This window comes from Castanea sativa, chromosome 4 (assembly GCF_040712315.1).
Source record: "Castanea sativa cultivar Marrone di Chiusa Pesio chromosome 4, ASM4071231v1".
NCBI lineage: Eukaryota > Viridiplantae > Streptophyta > Magnoliopsida > Fagales > Fagaceae > Castanea > Castanea sativa.
The window spans coordinates 31783415-31801022 of record NC_134016.1 but is presented as its reverse complement, the minus strand read 5'-3'; the positions used below and the strand labels follow the sequence as shown (position 1 = coordinate 31801022).

Genomic DNA, 17608 nt, shown 5'->3' with positions numbered 1-17608 from the left:
TTCTCTCCAAAGCCGGTATCACTAACAACAAGACTGTTTCCACTCCCTTGGAATACAATGCAAAGCTCACACCCTTGGATGGTGAACCTATATCTGATGCTACTTGCTATCGTCAGTTGGTTGGTAGTTTGATCTATCTCACTGTTACTCGTCCGAATATTTCACATGCCGTGGGTATAGTTAGTAAGTTCATAGATGCCCCTCGTTTTTTCCATTATGCTGTTGTTCTTCGGATTCTCCGATATGTCAAGGGCACACTTTATCATGGTTTCCACTACTCCTCTCAGTCTTCTCTCAAGCTTCATGCTTATTCAGATGCAGACTGGGCAGGTGATTCGACTGATTGATGCTTTATTACAAGTTTTTGTTTCCTATTGGGTACTTCTCTTGTCTCGTGGTGTAGTAAGAAGTAGGATGTGGTTTCCCGTTCCAGTACTGAGGTTGAGCATCGTGGCCTTGATGACACTACTTGCGAGATTGTCTGACATGGATGCTCCATAGCTCACTGCCACTCCTCTTTATTGTGACAATCGTAGTGCTATCTACATTGCTCATAATAATGTCTTTCATGAACGCACCAAGCACATTGAGATCAACTGCCACATAACTCGCCAGCATCTCAAGAAGGGCAATCTCAAGTTGTTCTCCATCTCCTTTGCTGACCAACTTGTTGATATCTTCACCAAGACTCACCCACCTGGTCGTCTTCGAGATCTTATATCCAAATTCCAATTGGCTTCCTCCTTGCCACCTCGAGTTTGAGGGGGATGTTAGTGTATAGACTAGATTAGCCCATTGGACTTAGTTCAGTATACTATACTTGTAGTTTACTCATATTACTTGTACTGCACACATACTTAGCCAATATAAGGCTCTCTATTGTATATTATTATTTACACAGAATATACAGACTATTCAGTGTTTCTCTTTCACTTTATATTCTTAACATACTTCAAAACAAAAGGAGCTCATATATAAATTATTTATATTACATATTATATCCTCTAACTATGTTTGAATTCAGTTAAGTCCTATAACTTCTAATTTATTCATTTCAGTCTTGTAATTCTTCCATTTACACTATTAAGAGTTTGTTTGGGATATTATAAAAAGTTCAGCTTATTTGAGTTTTTAGCTTCTTTTTGGTACTATTTATGGACCTCATTATACTTTTTGACACTATTCATGGTCTCATTGTATTATTTAATTAACTTTTAACTTTTTTTTTTCTACACTTTCAATAAAAAGTTTTAAATTTAAGCTAAATAAGTTGTTCCTAAATGGATCCTAAGTAGATTGCCATTAAAATCCCTAAATTGACATTTTATTAAAATTTGAAAGAACTAATAAAACTACATTGAACACAGAAGAAATTTATAGGTCCGAAATTAATAATAAAAAAAAATACTAGAATTAATTGAATTCTAGACAAAATTAGAACGCATAATTTATAATTTAACCCAAAAAAAGAAAAAGAAAAAAAGAAATGTCCACGATTCGATAACACATATCAACACGACATGACGCTCAGGAAAAAAAAAAAAAAAAAGAACGACGTGCAGTTTAAAAAAAGACCCTTTTGTAATTGTGCCTCTCATCCCATTGGAGAAGAAGCTTCGACTTTTGTCTGGAGTTTTTGAGGCATCTTCGAATTCGAAGCTCTTAAGCACACAATACAAAATACTGTAAGACTAGCTTTGTAAAAACGTTCCCAAAATTTTTTGTTTCCAAAAACAACAATAACAAAAAAAAAAAAAAAATGGTGCAAGATTCAGAGTCGGAGAAGAGATTCCATACGATTATGGACAAGCTTTTTCACGCTCCCAATCCCAAATCCTCCAGGTACTATTTTCCAATTTCTATTTCTCCAAACTTCAATTCCTTTGATTCATAGTATTATTTTTCAACTTTGCTAAGACCAGCGATAGTGATAGTGATAGTCATTGACTCATTATATATGTTCACAATAATATTCAATCCAAATCCAAATTTGCTTTCTCATACTGCACATTTATATTTTTATTATTTTTTTGCTTTTAAAAAAAAATTTTAATTTCAAATTCTTTCTGTTTTGTATGTTCTTCTCTGTAAGGGTTTGTACTGTTTCTAACTTTGAATAATTTTTTTTGTTTTGGTTTCTCTAATTTTTGGTGGCCATGAGTTTGTTTGAATTTGTTGAAATCCAATTTGAATAGTAATATACTAATATCCCAGTTTTCTTGTTCATTTCTGTTGGAGTTTTGCTCCGTATAAATCAAATTCCTCTGTTGAAATTCAAATTGTCCTATATTTATTTACTGGGTGCCCTTGGGGCACTTGTTAATGAACCATTTTAGAAAATGTTTTAATACCACTTTTATGGATAAAAAGCTATAAAAAAAATAGAAAGCTTTTTTGTTTTCCTATAATTTTTTTTTTAAAAAAATAGTTTCAAAATCAATGCTCTTAGGACATCCATTAACTTATCAATTTTTTTTGTTTGTTTGTTTGTAACTTTAATGAAGCTTGAACCATTTTTGTTCTCAATTTCTAGGGTTTATGCAAATTTTAGCTGAGCATTTTTAGTAAAATATAGTGTTTTTATGTGTGCATATGTGCCTGACTACCTATGATTTTTATTTATTTTTTATTTAATAAATATAATTATGTTGTTTTTGCTGTTAAATGTTTGGTTTGATTGTGTTTTTTCCGATTTGGTAGTTCGTCTGGGCCTCAATTATCGAGAGGAAGAAAACGTCCAAACCCATCATCGGCGTTAGCACTAGTGGAACCTAGATCGCGAGGGGATATAATTGAAGGATCGCAACATTCATCAGCTTTAGCCGGAACATCTCAAGCACCAATTTGTCGGCCGTGGGACCGTGGAGATCTTATGAGGAGATTAGCCACATTTAAGTCTATGACGTGGTTTGCCAAACCCAAGGTTTAATAATACTACCCTTCTTATATTATCTTTTTTTTTTATTTAATACTTATTAATTTATAAAATTAGGTTAAAAATTTTCTTATGATTAGATTATGAAGACACATCTCTAATTCCGTAATTTGTTTATTTTTTTTTTAATAACAAACTTGTGCCATGTCAGAAAGCTTTCTTGTATGTTGGTGGTTTCTTCAATTTCTTGTTTTTACAATAAATGATTGGGTTCTTTGTAGTGTTATCATTACAAAATAATTGAGGCACATTCAGTTGTCTAATGATAATTGATAAGTGCAATGCCTCACTTATCATGTACATGTCTTTCAAAGGTGAAAGGTAGTTGTTGAAAGGCTGAAATTTTAAGTCTGTTTTGATATCAGCTGATTGTTCTTGGTCTTCAAGGAAGAAGCAATTAAATTGAGATGAACTTTAGACTTTCCTTTTAATTTTTGGAGGAGTGAATGTGGTGAGGTCACTTTTGGTATAACAAATATGAACATTTGGGACAATTATGTTTGGAACTTGTAGGAAATTGGATTTGCTACAAAGACAGAGTGAGGGCTGTGGTTAGTGATGATGAGTGGAATTGAACCTGTTGTCACTTTAGAGCATTTATTATAGTTCCCTCCAACCTTCACTGCAAAAGAGAGTTTGGATGCCTAACCCTAGACAGGGGTTCATTGTTAAATCTGCATGGCGAGCTTTGCAAGAGCCTCTCCCAAATGTTCCCTGGTTTTCAGATTGGTTTTCTGTTCCACAACATTTCAAAATACTCATTTTTGTGCTGGTTGGGAGTGAGGCGAATTTGCAGCCGAAGGTATATTGGTTGGGAAAGGCATTGTTCTAGAGGCCCTTTTATTTTCTTGTTGAATAGCAGGTGATAATCTTAGTCACTTGCATGGGAAAGATTCTCACTGGTAATAATTTGAGGAGGAAATGTTTTATAATTGTGGAGTGGTGTTGCATGTGCTGGCATAGTGGAGAGGATGTCGATCGCCTGCTGATTCATTGTGAGTGGGCCTATCGGTTATGGAGCTATGCCTTTAGATCTTTTGGGGTCTCTTGGGTCTTGCCTAAGAGGGTGGCTGATGTCTTGGCATGATGGAGTAATTGGTTGGGGAAGCTTTTGTTGGGTATTTGGAACTTAGTACCATCATGTGTGATGTGGATCGCTTGCAGAGAACGTTATAATCATATTTTTGAGGATTTGGAACATCCAGGGGAGCAACTCATAGAATTTTTTGCTGGGACCTTGTTTGACTGGTCTCATGCTTGGAGACTCACTTCTAGTGATTCTGTTCCTTTGTTCATAGATTCTTTATTTTCGTGTATATATTTTTTAGGCTGCTGCTTTTTTTTTTCAGATGAAGCAGTACTCTCCTTTAATAAAATTTTTCTTATTAAAAAAAAAAAAATCTTGTTATTTTGCTAAAGGGATTTAGACTTGGGCTGAGGATTTTTTTTTTTTTTTTGCTAGGTAAATATGGGGAGGGGGGGGGGGGGCCCTTGTGGGATTCACGCCTCAATGCAGGTGCTGGAACCACTGTGGTATCCCTTGAACCCCGGGATTGGGCTATGAGGAGTTATGCCATGAGAAAATAGTTTGGTGACTGGCAAGTTATTTCTGTGGCAGCTGGAAAGTTTAGAGGAAAACTTGGGTTTTACCACATTTAAAAAAAAAATCTACTTCATATCTGAAGGGAGCACAATGGCATCATATTTGAAATGAGTACTTGAATAAAGCAACCTTTCAAAGTGCCAGTAAAAAATTTAAGTTAGCTGGTATAGTAATGACTGGTGTTTCTGCCAGGACCATATTCTTATCAATGAGGTTTGTGATCTGGTCAGTGGGTGATGTATTTTATGCACCTTTTGTCAACATTATTTTGTATTTCAACTGAGGTGGATCAATTGGTTCACCTTTTTTTTTTTGGGCTTTTGTTTTTTAATGCCTTTGGCGGTTCCTTGCCTTGAAGGATTTGTTCATACTTTAGATCTCATTTTGGTTTCTGAATTTGTAATTTATAATGAGCCCATTGGAAAAAAAGTAAGTGAAAATATGGGATATATATCCACTTTCAAACGCTGGGTAGACCAAGGTGGAGAAATTTAATTTCCTTCAGACAGTTTAAAGATCTTCTAATGCCTTTATCAAAATTTGGTGCTATTTGGTTATATTCTAGACTTTAGTTACTTGGTTATATCTGTTCAGATGTGATTAAAGATGTCAATTTCTTTCAAGTTGCAAATGAAACTATTTTTATTTTCTCAGGTAGTCAGTGCAGTGAATTGTGCTAGGAGAGGTTGGGTCAATGTAGAAATGGATATAATAGCCTGTGAAGCATGTGGAGCACGTGTCCTCTTTTCTACTCCATCATCTTGGTCTCAGCAGCAAGGCATGTTACTCATCTATTTTACAATATCAAGAACCATCAAACCTAGCTGTAACTGTTGCAGCAACTTTTTGTTATGTTCATAGCTGAAATGAAATTATTCTTTGTTGTTTCAGTTGAGAAGGCAGCCTTGGTATTTGGCTTAAAGCTGGACAGTGGACACAAATTACTCTGCCCATGGATTGACAATGCCTGCGATGAAACACTGGCGCAGTTTCCACCTACAACACCTCCAGCTTTAGTTGATAAATTTAGAGAACGTTGCTCTGCGCTCTTACAACTTTTAGCTCTTCCTGTAATATCATCTTCAGCCATTGAGCACATGAGAAGCCCTCAGCTGGAACAATTTCTTGAACAATCTTCAATTCTGGAATATGGTGATATATCTAATGACAATTATCAAACAGAATACCTGGCCAATGAATGTGAAGCAGAATCTGCCAAATTGTATCATCAGGTATGAACTTTGTTTGCTATAGTGTATAAATTCTATATAAGCTTGAATTTTCACTGGAGTGTGTTTCATTATATTTATCTTCTTTGCATGACTGATTCAAATCCATACAAGTTTTTAGAATTTAAACAATAGTCGACAATGCTATTTCCATTATTACGTGTTTCTATGCCAAATAATGTGATTAATACTACTTATGCTAGCAGTATGTGACTCTTTTACTGGCATCTCATGTATTATGTATACTTTTTTGATAAGTAACATCTCATGTAATAATTGCTAGTAATTTTTAGTTTCTTATCCGTTATTGGTGGAAATTGATTTTTTTAAGGCATTTGCAGGCACAAAAGCTCATAAGTTTATGCGGTTGGGAACCCCGTTCACTACCTTATGTGGTCAGCTCCAAGGATGGATCTAATCAGTCTGCTAAAAATGGAAATACATCAACTCCCTCTCCTTTATTTGCTAATAGACAGTACCCTAGCATCAATCTTAAGTCTGCTAGCATCGACAAAATTATGGAGGCTGATGAAAATTCCAATATTTCTACTGGAGTACAGTCTGATACCCATTCTGTTGTTTTAGATTGCAAGCTTTGTGGAGCCAGTGTTGGATTATGGGCTTTCTCTACAGTTACACGGCCTATGGAGTTATTCAGATTAGTTGGTTACACAGAAGTCAATAGTGAAAATGGTCCTGGAACCCATGATTTAGGGAACATAAATCAGGTTGTTGATGATGGTGGAGGTGTTATCGGTACTACTGCAAGCGGTGCAACATCATTTAAGGAGGGCCCAAAAAATTTAAACTTGACTATTGCAGGGGGTCCTCCACCAACAAAACAGAATTTTAAAGCAACCATTTCTTTGCCTGTTATTGGCCAGAATTTAAGGTCTCGGTTTTCTTATGATTCTGAATTTAGAGATCGTATATATGTTAACCAAGAAGAGATTCGATCTGATTTTCAGAATAAGAATTTATTTCAGGAGAAAAATGACCACACAAAGAACACTGATATTGAACACTTGGGGCTATTAAATAGCAATAGACGTGATCATGGGTGGTGTAGTTCTACATGCAATGAACAGTCACATTGTTTGAGCCATGGCATTAGTGAAAAAGATGATGCTCCTAGAAAAGAGAATGACAATGAGATGTTGGAAGGAACAAGTTTCGGTCGGCAAGGAACTTCACCTGAAGTTGGTAGGCACAATTCTATTGAAGAAAGTATGATTGAGGGCACGCAAAATGTAGCACAGAGTTCCAGTCAGAATGGCATTTTGCCTGAAAATGATGAGATTATTATTTCAGATTCTTTACCAGCAGAGGATTCAGGTACTTCTCAGGTTAGAGACCCTTCCATTGTAGCACCAGATTCCGATGTCACAATTAGAAATGGTGAGAGCAGCGAAGACGGCTCCTTGGAGATGGTTGCACCTGGAAACTGCAATTCGCAACAGATTTCAGGAACAGATAAAGTACAAAATAAAGAAATTTCTATAGCTACCAATAGAATGCAGATTCCTGAAAGCAATGAATCCGTGACCTGCAGTACAGGTAAGACATTTTCTTAATATTATCTCTCTCTCTCTCCCTCTCTCTCTCTCTCTCTAACCATGATTGTTAAATCAAATTTGACACTTGCTAGTGTCTTTGCTTGTACTCATCGACTGATGTGAATATTCTAAGCAACAAGTAGAGAAGTGTTTTGATCAACTGAATCTATCCTAATCAATCTTTTACGCAACTTGATTTCACATAAGGTCAATACTAGATGCACTCATTTGAAACAGCAACCCTGGTAGAATTCTTCTCTTGATGCTTTCATCCATTGAGGCATAAACTTCACATAAGGTGTTGCTATTATATGCCTCAATAACTGATCTGCATACATAGGGTAATGATGCATCTCCAACTCTTTTTCCATGCCCAAGGTTCTTTACCTGGCAACATTATAAACCTAGGATACTATTTTCTACAATAATTAATGACTGGGCTAGATCTGATTGAACAGAGTGTTCAGAGATATCACCTGTATATCTGGATGATTGTCTAAAATGTAAAAACAAGTGAAGGTATTAGCACTAGGTTGCTTATGATACATATGAGGGATGGAAGGTGACATGAATTTGGTGGTGGTGGCAGTTCATAGAGGCTCAAAGCTGAAGTTGCCTCTACATGGAAAGCATGGAACAAAAGTCTGTATTGGAGGTCATACAACTAGAAGCATATGAATTATGAAGTTCTCTTGCGGACAGCATAGAACAGAAGTCTGTATTAGGGACTGCATTTTGTACACCTTACCATTCTTGCATGTTGATGGTATCTTTTCGTCATTATCCCTCTTTAGAAAAACAACACAAAGCTACAGTGATGCTTTTAATGCCCAAACCTATTGCTGAAAATACAATGCTAAGTCAGCTATAGTCATCAAAAAATTTTCTACATGTTAAATGCCTGCATAAATTGCCAGATTAGGACCTTGAATCATCCTTTGATACAAACCATCCTTCTCTCTAAACCATGTGTCAATTTCTCTGGTGAACTTTGAGGGTATTGCCTTTTTGGGTCAGTCCATATATGGATATGCTTTATGCATTTGTCACATTTGCAGTTAACTTTGACATGCTTTTTTTTAATTCTCATATTGATGTTTATTGTGTCATTTGATTATAAAAGTAGGTTTTAACAACGTTCCTCTCCCTCTTTCCTTTCAGGAAAAGATCTGATGCAGGTAGTTCCAGACAAGGCAATGGAGTTTGACCCAATCAGGCAGCACAGACATTTTTGCCCTTGGATTGCATCAACAGGCAATGGAGCACCTGGGTGGAAACAAACACTCTCTGCTTTACTACGTCAAAAAGGGGTTTCTACTTCACCTGAGAACTCTTCAGCTGCCTCCATAATTAAGGTACTTCTGATACATTCTCTGATAACTATGTGGGTGTTCACCATATAATTTTTCTTTGCAAGTAAGACATGGAGGTCCACATGGTGGATTGTGATTGCCAGTGCCACTGATATGTCTGTTGCAATTTATTCTACCTTGTTTTTGTGTACTACTAGACTGTGACTATATGATGTAAAGAGCAGCACCCTTATCCTAAGCTGGGTTTGGAACTCCTGACAATAAAACTATGGTGTAGCAGACCATTCATTATCAGTAAACAGCAACAAAAATGATGTTGCTAATGCTGAGTGCTGAGTGCTGACAAAGCCCATACGGGTTTCATAATCTATCTTCTCCCAACTTTGCAATTTACAATATGAAAGACAAAAAAAAAAAAAAAACAATATGAAAGCTGTACCAACATGATAAATATTGTGGTTGGGGTTGATTTATATCTGTGAAATTGCCATCCTCAGAGATTAAACATCTTTCTGTTTAACATTTGTACAGGTAGATGATCCCATCACTTCAGTCAGGAGGCTTTTCATGTCTCCATCTGCAAAAAGAATGAAGACAACTCCTCTATCAAGCCAAAGCACCAAGCATTAGCCAACTGATTTTTCTGTGCATCCTTGGGTCATCTGAAATGTATGACAGTTGATTTCCTACCATTGATTTGGAAGAAATCTTATGAGCTTGTGGTGATGCATTTATCGTGGCATGCGATCCATTTTGAATAACTCCTGGAAATGTTGTGTTTACTGTTACTGAGTTCTTGTCACAAATGTAGTTTGCCGCCAAACTGCTGGTTGAAAATCAAAACTGTAACTTTTACCTTATTGGAGAGGCAACTTACAATACTAAAAGAATGTATTGAGGCTTTTTTTTTTCCCCCGGATAACACTGAATTATACTGTTTTACAAAGAAATGTTCTCTCTTCCAGCTAAAAAAAGAAAAAAGAAAAAAAAGAAAAAGAAACAGGTTGTGGGGTACGGCAGTTGGTGCTACTCTATTAAGCCGCAATTTGTGACAACCACCTTTGAGTAAGGACGGTTGAAGCCTCTTTCTGCCACGACAGCCCTCTTATCACCTATCAGCTTGGCCACCCTGTTTACCAGACAGAAGTTGATAGTCAATTAGCTCTATGTAATAATGGCTTGTTAATAAAGAGAATGGATACGATTATTTAAGAGCAAAATTTACAAAACCATAAACTTTAAGAAATTTCACGAGGCTCTGCAATAAAGTCGTCTCTATGGCTATTATGTTAGGTTATGTTTAGATTCACTATTGTAAATTCAAAAAAGTCCCCCATTGGAGGCCAAAGTTTGAATAGCCTCAAATCTAGTAATTTTGCAGTTCAAATCGTTAAAGGCAAGAATGGAACTGATAAGATACATATTCAGTAATGCAGTTTTGCAGGGTATAGTGGGTTTTATTCTATCAACAAAATTCCTATGCATGCTGCTTGTTTGCCTGCTAAGAAAAATTAAGACACACAAACAGCCAGAGCGGTGAACTCACCTAAAATATGGGGAACTAGTGTTCTCATTCACAGTCTTCACCTGTCCAATCCTCTCCACAACTTCCATTCCTCCCAAAATTTTTCCAACAACTAAAGCTGATGAATCCAGCTCCGGAGAATCCTCGGTGGTAATCGCAAATTCTGTCCCATTTGGGTCTATTCCAACCTCCTCTTGATCAATCTCCAGCTTCCCTTGCCGTGCTACCACCTTCAATTTTGGAGGCGGTTTTAAAGGATTCCTCACAATGATGCTCACAGTTCCAGCCAGGTTCTTTGTCCCTGGACACTTCTCATATGATCTCTGCCATTCATCAATGAGACTTTCAGCTGTCAAATCACTTCCTGTGCTCTTTGCAAGCTCAACATCCACACCATAGGATCTAACTCCACCATGTTGAACATAATTCGGCATGATTTTAATAAACTCTTTTCTTCTGTAGCTTATACCAGCAGCTCCACTGACAAGTTTACTGAATCTAGCAGCTCCAGCCGGAGCATCATCCCCATATAGCCCAATGATGATGCGACCAACAGGTTCTCCATCGATGGATATATCGAGGAATGCTTTCCTTGTTGGGTTTTTATTGGTGCAATTGGGAGTGGCGTTTGAGTTTTCCTCTTGTCCTTCATTTATGTTGGTGTCTGCTATGTTTTCTTCAGCTTGTGCCCTGGACTGGAGGAACGGCTCAAGATTTTGAAAGCCCAAGAGGAGAAGCAACGAAGAACTGCTTCCAATTGCAAGCTCTCTCCGTGAGAATTTGCAGCATTGTTTGATGATAGGAAAAGGTGTGAGAGTGGGCATGTTTTGAAGTTGTGGAGGATGTGATGGTGGTATTGGAGGATGAAGGAATTGAGAGGATTGCAAGAATTTAGGACTGCGTAACATTTTCTTCTTGAAGAATTTCTCCTGGATTTGTATCTTCACTATAGAGACTGTTTTGTTGGTGTACAAAGTATGCTTCTCTGTTTTATTCAATGGAGAGATTTCGTGGATAAGAAAAGGTAGAAAACCAATCCATATGCTTAGGAATGTGTATATGTTTATGGTAGTGAATGCATATCATCGGTTTCAATAGCCCTTACGTGGGCCATCCTTCGATTTGAAAAGAATGCCCAGTGTGCTACTAACGCTAGAGAAACAAAACACAAAACTATTTACAAGTATCTTCCCAATTTGTTAAAGTAATAAATTGTGATTAATGTAAAGACACTCTCACATAAATACATCATTTTCACAACATATTGAAGTGATAAATTATGATTAATGTAAAGACACTCATATGGATTCCTCATTAACTACACTTTTATTGTACATCAATCATATCATATTTGTCTCAACTCTCAACAATGGTGAAAAAAATTATTGAAGATTTTTGTGTCATTAGACTTTTTACTAAGATGCAACTCAAGGTTTGTGTGATTAAGAAAATATGTCGATAATAATTTAAAAATATAAAAAACAAAAACAAAAACTTACACACTTTAGAATGTCCGCTGCCATCTCACTTGTTCTCTGACTCTATCTCTCTCGCACAATCTTTGGAACTGTATTTTGCATTTGATTCAATGAGTAAAGTTAGTATTTTCTTTAATATTAGTAGTTCTATTATGTGTATGCATAGTGGAGTTGGGTTTTATTATTTTATTACTTTTATTTTAATAAAGACTACGTAAAAGGGTTGTTGACAATTAATTTGAGTGTTTCCTTTAAAAAGTTTTGATTTTAAATAGTTTAGAGTGTTTAACTCAAATTTGATAGTACATTACCTTACTTAAACTTAGTGGTACGCTTAACAATTATAAGACTAAATGATACGCCCACAAGGTCACGGCACATTGCTCAATGGCCAAGAACCATCTCAAAATTAGTAATGCACCACAAATGTGGATCGACAAATATCTTATTTATGATCAAGATGGTCAATAAAAGTATAGTGATATCTATATCTTGATTTAGTTTTTCCTTTTTTATTTTATTTGAGTGACATACGTTTAAAACCAAAGAGTGATATTTTAGAAAGTTAAAAATCACTTATTATTATTATTATTATTATGTTCATTTCTTTATTTTATGCCCATAGTGATATTAATATCTTGATTTAGTTTTTCCTTTTTATTTTATTTTTATTATATATATATTTAAAACCAAAAGTTCATATTTTATAAAGGTAAAAATCACAATATTTTTTTTAAATTTTTTGTTATGTTTATGTTCGTGTTTATGTTTGTGCTCATTTTTACCTTTTGTGGACTTCTGCAAAAATTTATAAGTTGACTGTAAAAATTTTGTTAAAAGGTTCAATTTTTTTTTTAAATTGTGCATAAAAATTATATGAAAAAGGTATTGTCTTTCTAATTTTTTAATTTATTATTTATTAAGTAAATTTTTTTTATAGAATTTATTAAATAACACTATTAAAACTGCCTAAAGCGTACAAAATCAAAATCAATTTACTAATTTTTTTAAATACTTTTTCCAACAAATTGAGAGAAAAAATAATAATTCTTTACTTGCGAAGAGGCAAATTGCTAGGCACATTACTAAGCTCCAAATGTTTTGGGTATTTTGATTTCTATATTAATTTGGGACCATTGAACGTATTTGTGCACCCCTCTTGACAAATAACTACTGCAATGTTGTTGGCCCAATTCTAAATATACCTCTGCCTATGATTATCATCTGTAAATTTGTTGCTACTAAAACTAGTAATGCACCACAAATTTTGATTGACGAATATCTTATTTATTGTAATACTCGGGAAAAAAAAAGAGACTTAAAAAAAGTAGGGTGTTTAAGTAAATCTTTTTGTAGTGTCAATTTAATAATTAATATTGTTAAAGGAGTTCTTAGAAACTAAGGTTGAAATCTAGTTATTTATAGGCCAATTAAGTCAGCGTATAATTACAGATATTTCGAGAGAGGAGATGGCTCAGAATATTCAAGTAGAGAAAAACTGATGACATACTTAAGGTAAGAGCCTAAGAAATCTCATCATTCGTCAAATCTAACTTTTATATGAAATTAGAATATTTTTATGTGAGTAATTTTAACTAGAGACTTTTTAAATATCCTATGAGTTTTATGATATAAATATCTTGGGAGAAATTTTAACCAGATGTTAAGAGACTGTTTGGTAGTGTATTTTATACAACAGTTTTTAGTGTTTAAACAACATTACACGTATTTTTACACACTTTTTCATCCACTCGTATTTTCAAAAAATACAAACAACGTTATTAGAACAACATTATTGAAGGAGCCCTAAGTCGCTATTGTTGCGTTGTCTGCGGATAGAAACTATAGATTATTATGTTCATGTTGGGATTTACTAATGTGTGACCTCAGAGCATATATTAGTAATCCATTTTAGGAAACTTTTTATGGAAAAATAAAAAAATAATTCTCTATTTTGACAGCTTTTTCAATTTTTCATAAAACTTTTTTCCAAAAATAGTATATTATTGTGTGCTCTTAGGGCACATGTTAATAAAATTCTATTTGGATCCGGTTAATATGTGCCCTTATGGCACACATTAATCGGACTCAAGAAAATATTATGACCATGGATTTTTGGTACGAGAAACAGTGGACTATTTGCTAGGCTTGGTGACCGTAAGTCCAATAGTCTGCTAGACTTTAATTTTGGTGATAAAAAATAAAAAATATATATATTAACAAATTCATTTTTGAAAAAGTTTAATTGGGAATTAAAAAAGTTGTCAAAACTTTTTCAATTTTCGATAAACTTTTTCCAAATTTCCCTTAGGGTACACATTAGTAAAATCCATATATATATATATATATATATATATATATATATATATATATATATATATATTAACGATGGTTCCAAAATACAGGATAAGTCCTCTGTGGTGCTATTTTGTCCTTTACAAGGAGAGTTAATGAGAAATCATTGAATATTTTTAATAGTTTTATTTATTTTTTTATTTATTTATGGTCAGGTACTATTATAATTTTTTCTTAAATTATTTGATTATGGAGTAAATGGTACCTGAATTGTTTTTTTTTTAGGTGATAACTAAGGATTTTAGAGGACGAGTTAGGGAGAAGTTCTTTTGTAGTGAGCTAATTGTAGTAAGTAACATTTCTTCTAATTAGTTTTACTTTTGCTTATATTACTGTATTTTATCTACTAATTATTGTTCTACAATTGTTATAATTTAATTTCAATTGTTAGCTCTATTTATTTAAAGTAAAGAATAAAGAATTTATCATAAATATATTTGATTACTAAATATATTATTTTATATATTTATTTGAATGAAATATATGTTTTTGAACAATGATTTAATATTTGAACTATGACTTTGGACAATCTGACTATATTTTGAACTTTGATACCCAACCAATGACATTTATTCATTGGTACCGAAACTAGTTCTATCTAGGCATCATGAGTTTATCGTGTTTTTGGACCCAACTAATGGGGGATATACATTACACGAAACTAGTTTAATCTGAATCTGATGCCTAGTTATGAGGATATAGCGTGACCATAGTCATAAAAGATTGTTAAGAATATGAAATATGTTTGAATATATGAACTATTTTAATTCTATGAAACTTCTCATGTTTATTTTGAAACTCATTGTATATTATAATCTTTGACATATGCGAAGTATTCGTTCTTATGTAAAATGTATTATTTTGTCAATCTATATGCTTGTCTCAACTAATTTTGTATTTGGTTAACAATTGAGTTGTCAACTCGCCCCTCTCTTTCCCCTTTCAGATTTTGATAAGAAAGAGTAGCATGTGTTTAGGCTTCCGTTGGAATGTGCGTATGAGTGAAGTTTAGGAATCATTGGAATAAGATTTGGACTTTTATGTTTAAAAATTATTTTTAGTTTAGACTCTTAGTTTTAAAAGATTTAGTTTCCTTCTCCCTTGTGTGTGTGTATTTATTTCTAAAAAAAGAAAAAGAAAAAAGAATGGGTAATTGTCCCACATTGTTTAAGAGAGTGTATTTTGTATAGTATAACTTGCCCCACACTTCCTTAAAAGTTACCATGACTTTTGAGTGAAGTTGTGGTGTGCCTTTGTGTTAGAATCTCTTTTCCTCTTCCTTGTGTGTGTGTGTTTGTTTGTCAAAAAAAAAAAAAAATTAGTTTACCTTTTCTTTGTGATGTTGGAAGATTATTATTATGGTTGGACTTTTGTACTTAATTGGATTTGATCTAATATGTCAATTGTTGAGGTTTATTAATGCTATTTGAAGGCCTTGAATGCTTGTAATAAGGTGAAAACTGTGTAAGTGTGCAGCTATTGTTGCGTGCTTAACCCTCTTGGTTGGGTTTGGGGCATGACATTTATGATTGAGATGGTCAATAAAAGTATAGTGATATCAAAATCTTTATTTAGCTTTTTCCTTTTTTATTTATTTGAGTGATATGTTTAAAATCAAGGCGAAAATACACTGTTGATCCCTACATTTTAGGCCAATTCTCATTTTGATCTCTAAATTGATTTTGCTCCTAAGTCAGTCCCTAAAATCAGAAAATCGATTCTATTTAGGTCTCTGCCGTCAACCTAGTAGTAGAAAATACATACGTGGTAGATGGAATGTAGTGTTGGGGGGGGGGGGGGGGGTCTAGCAATATGGTTTTGTTCTCTCAACTTTGGATATTGAGGTCTTATATGGCCAATCACACCACAATGGTGACAAGTTAGAACAAACTTAGATCCATCAAAAACCTTAAATTGAGACCTAAATGAAGGCTTTGGCTTAAGAGCCTTTCTCTCCACCTTTTAATTTCTTTTGCGTGGAGGAGTGTACACCAATTTGTCCTTTGAGGTAGAACACACAATAGGAAAAAAATCAGGCACCACAACATGATTCCAACAAAGAATTTCTTCATTTTTAGCAATAGGTTCAACAATCAAACACTTGGCATGCATCTTAAGAGATTCATTTTCACATTTAAGATCATCAACTAGTTTGTTATACAAAACAAGTTTAGCATCCAAGTCCATATTCAAACATTCAAACTCGTTTAGTTTTTCAAGAGAATGTTCAGCAAGTTTTTTATACTTTTCAATCAATTTATTGGATTTATTGAGCTTAGCAATCAGATCATCATTTTCACAAATGAACTTGCTAAAATTCTCATGAAACTTCTTAGCATTTTTCTTTAAGAGTTTGACATTTGGAATATCAACAACAACATCCATAGATTCATGTAACATATCATCACAATTTTGAGGATTAACACTCATAGAGGCATTTTCACAAACACATGGCATGTTACACTCAACAACATCCAAAACATCCATAGAAGCATACAAAACACTATCCATGGAAAAACACTTAAGGGGTTAAGGATCGCACTTAGGTAATAAAACCAAAACAAGTGTACCCGTTCTGATACCAATTGAAAGCTCGGATTTGTGTGAAAACACAAAAGCTTGTTTAGACCCCCAATTAAAATTACAGTTAGATTGTTTTTACTCTAACTTATCTAAGTGCGGAACAAGAGTAAATGAAGTGCAATAAACCGATAACTACTCTAGTGCATAAAACAAGAATAACAAATAATAAAAGTAAAGCACAACAGTAAGGGAAGAGAGATGCAACCACAAGATAACACCAAGATGTGTTATCGAAGAGGAAACTGAAGAACTTGGCAAAATACCTCTCCGTCGCCCTCCAAGCGGTAAATCGATCCACTAAACAATAAGTTGGAATACACGAATAGTAAGAGACCTTCCAAGCCTAATCCAACCAATGCATCTAAGCCCTCCAAGCTTCTACTCCAACAAGGCTTCTCGGAACCGTATCTTTTCTAGCTTTCTAGATTCTACAATATGCCCGATTGCTTCTGCCAAGCCTCACTGGCTTCTTTTGGCAAATCCCTAAAACTTCCCAAGCTCCAAAACACTCTCTACACTCTGAAAATGTGTGGGCTATGTTTGGGTAAAAATCTCCTTTTAAGGTATGACAATGAAAGAGGGAAGGAGAAGAGGCTAGAATGATTTCTCACTAAGGTATGACCTCTCATGCTTTTGTAGTTAATGAGGGTAGATATAGTATGGATGAAGGGTAAGAAAGTCATACTTAAAAATCCTCCAGGCAGAGAGTTTCGCGGGTATCTCGTGAGAAGGCTTAATCGCGAAACACTCTCGAAATCCTCCAGGCTGGCATGACTCTTCAGCTTCCAGCATGTGCTTCTCATGTGGCTCTTTCGCGGGTTAGCTTCTAGCGAGACACTCGCGAAATTCACTAATTCTTCATTTTATGCTCGATTCTTCACCAACTTAATACTAAACCTACTACAATAAAATCCCATAAAATACAACGAACAAAATTAAAGCAATTACAACATATTTTGTCATGGAATAAAGCCAACATAAAACATAGTTGTAAATCGCAACTTTACACAAAAAAAATACTTATGTACCTT

General features: G+C 34.5%; 2 protein-coding genes across 2 annotated transcripts; one reads left to right on the top strand and one right to left on the bottom strand.

Annotated features, from left to right (window-relative positions):
• Positions 1–1614: 1614 nt before the first annotated feature.
• LOC142631693 (uncharacterized) lies at positions 1615–9586 on the top strand. The gene is made up of 7 exons (XM_075805941.1): positions 1615–1842; positions 2701–2923; positions 5193–5316; positions 5430–5770; positions 6109–7324; positions 8485–8678; positions 9168–9586. Exons 1-7 carry the CDS (start codon positions 1760–1762, stop codon positions 9264–9266), a joined length of 2280 nt encoding a protein of 759 aa, XP_075662056.1. The 5' UTR covers positions 1615–1759; the 3' UTR covers positions 9267–9586.
• Positions 9500–11208, bottom strand: LOC142631694 (peptidyl-prolyl cis-trans isomerase CYP26-2, chloroplastic). Its single transcript, XM_075805942.1, has 2 exons — positions 10183–11208; positions 9500–9765 (listed from the first exon to the last, which is right to left on the bottom strand). The coding sequence occupies exons 1-2, from the start codon at positions 11067–11069 to the stop codon at positions 9663–9665; spliced, it is 990 nt and encodes a 329-aa protein (XP_075662057.1). The 5' UTR covers positions 11070–11208; the 3' UTR covers positions 9500–9662.
• Positions 11209–17608: the final 6400 nt, after the last annotated feature.

Coding starts and splice junctions, on each gene's coding strand:
- LOC142631693 (XM_075805941.1), top strand. CDS start 1,760: ATGGTGCAAGATTCAGAGTCGGAGAAGAGATTCCATACGATTATGGAC. Junction 5,317..5,429: donor ATCTTGGTCTCAGCAGCAAG/GCATGTTACTCA, acceptor TTGTTGTTTCAG/TTGAGAAGGCAGCCTTGGTA. Junction 8,679..9,167: donor CAGCTGCCTCCATAATTAAG/GTACTTCTGATA, acceptor ACATTTGTACAG/GTAGATGATCCCATCACTTC.
- LOC142631694 (XM_075805942.1), bottom strand. CDS start 11,069: ATGTTACGCAGTCCTAAATTCTTGCAATCCTCTCAATTCCTTCATCCT. Junction 9,766..10,182: donor ACTAGTTCCCCATATTTTAG/GTGAGTTCACCG, acceptor TCTGGTAAACAG/GGTGGCCAAGCTGATAGGTG.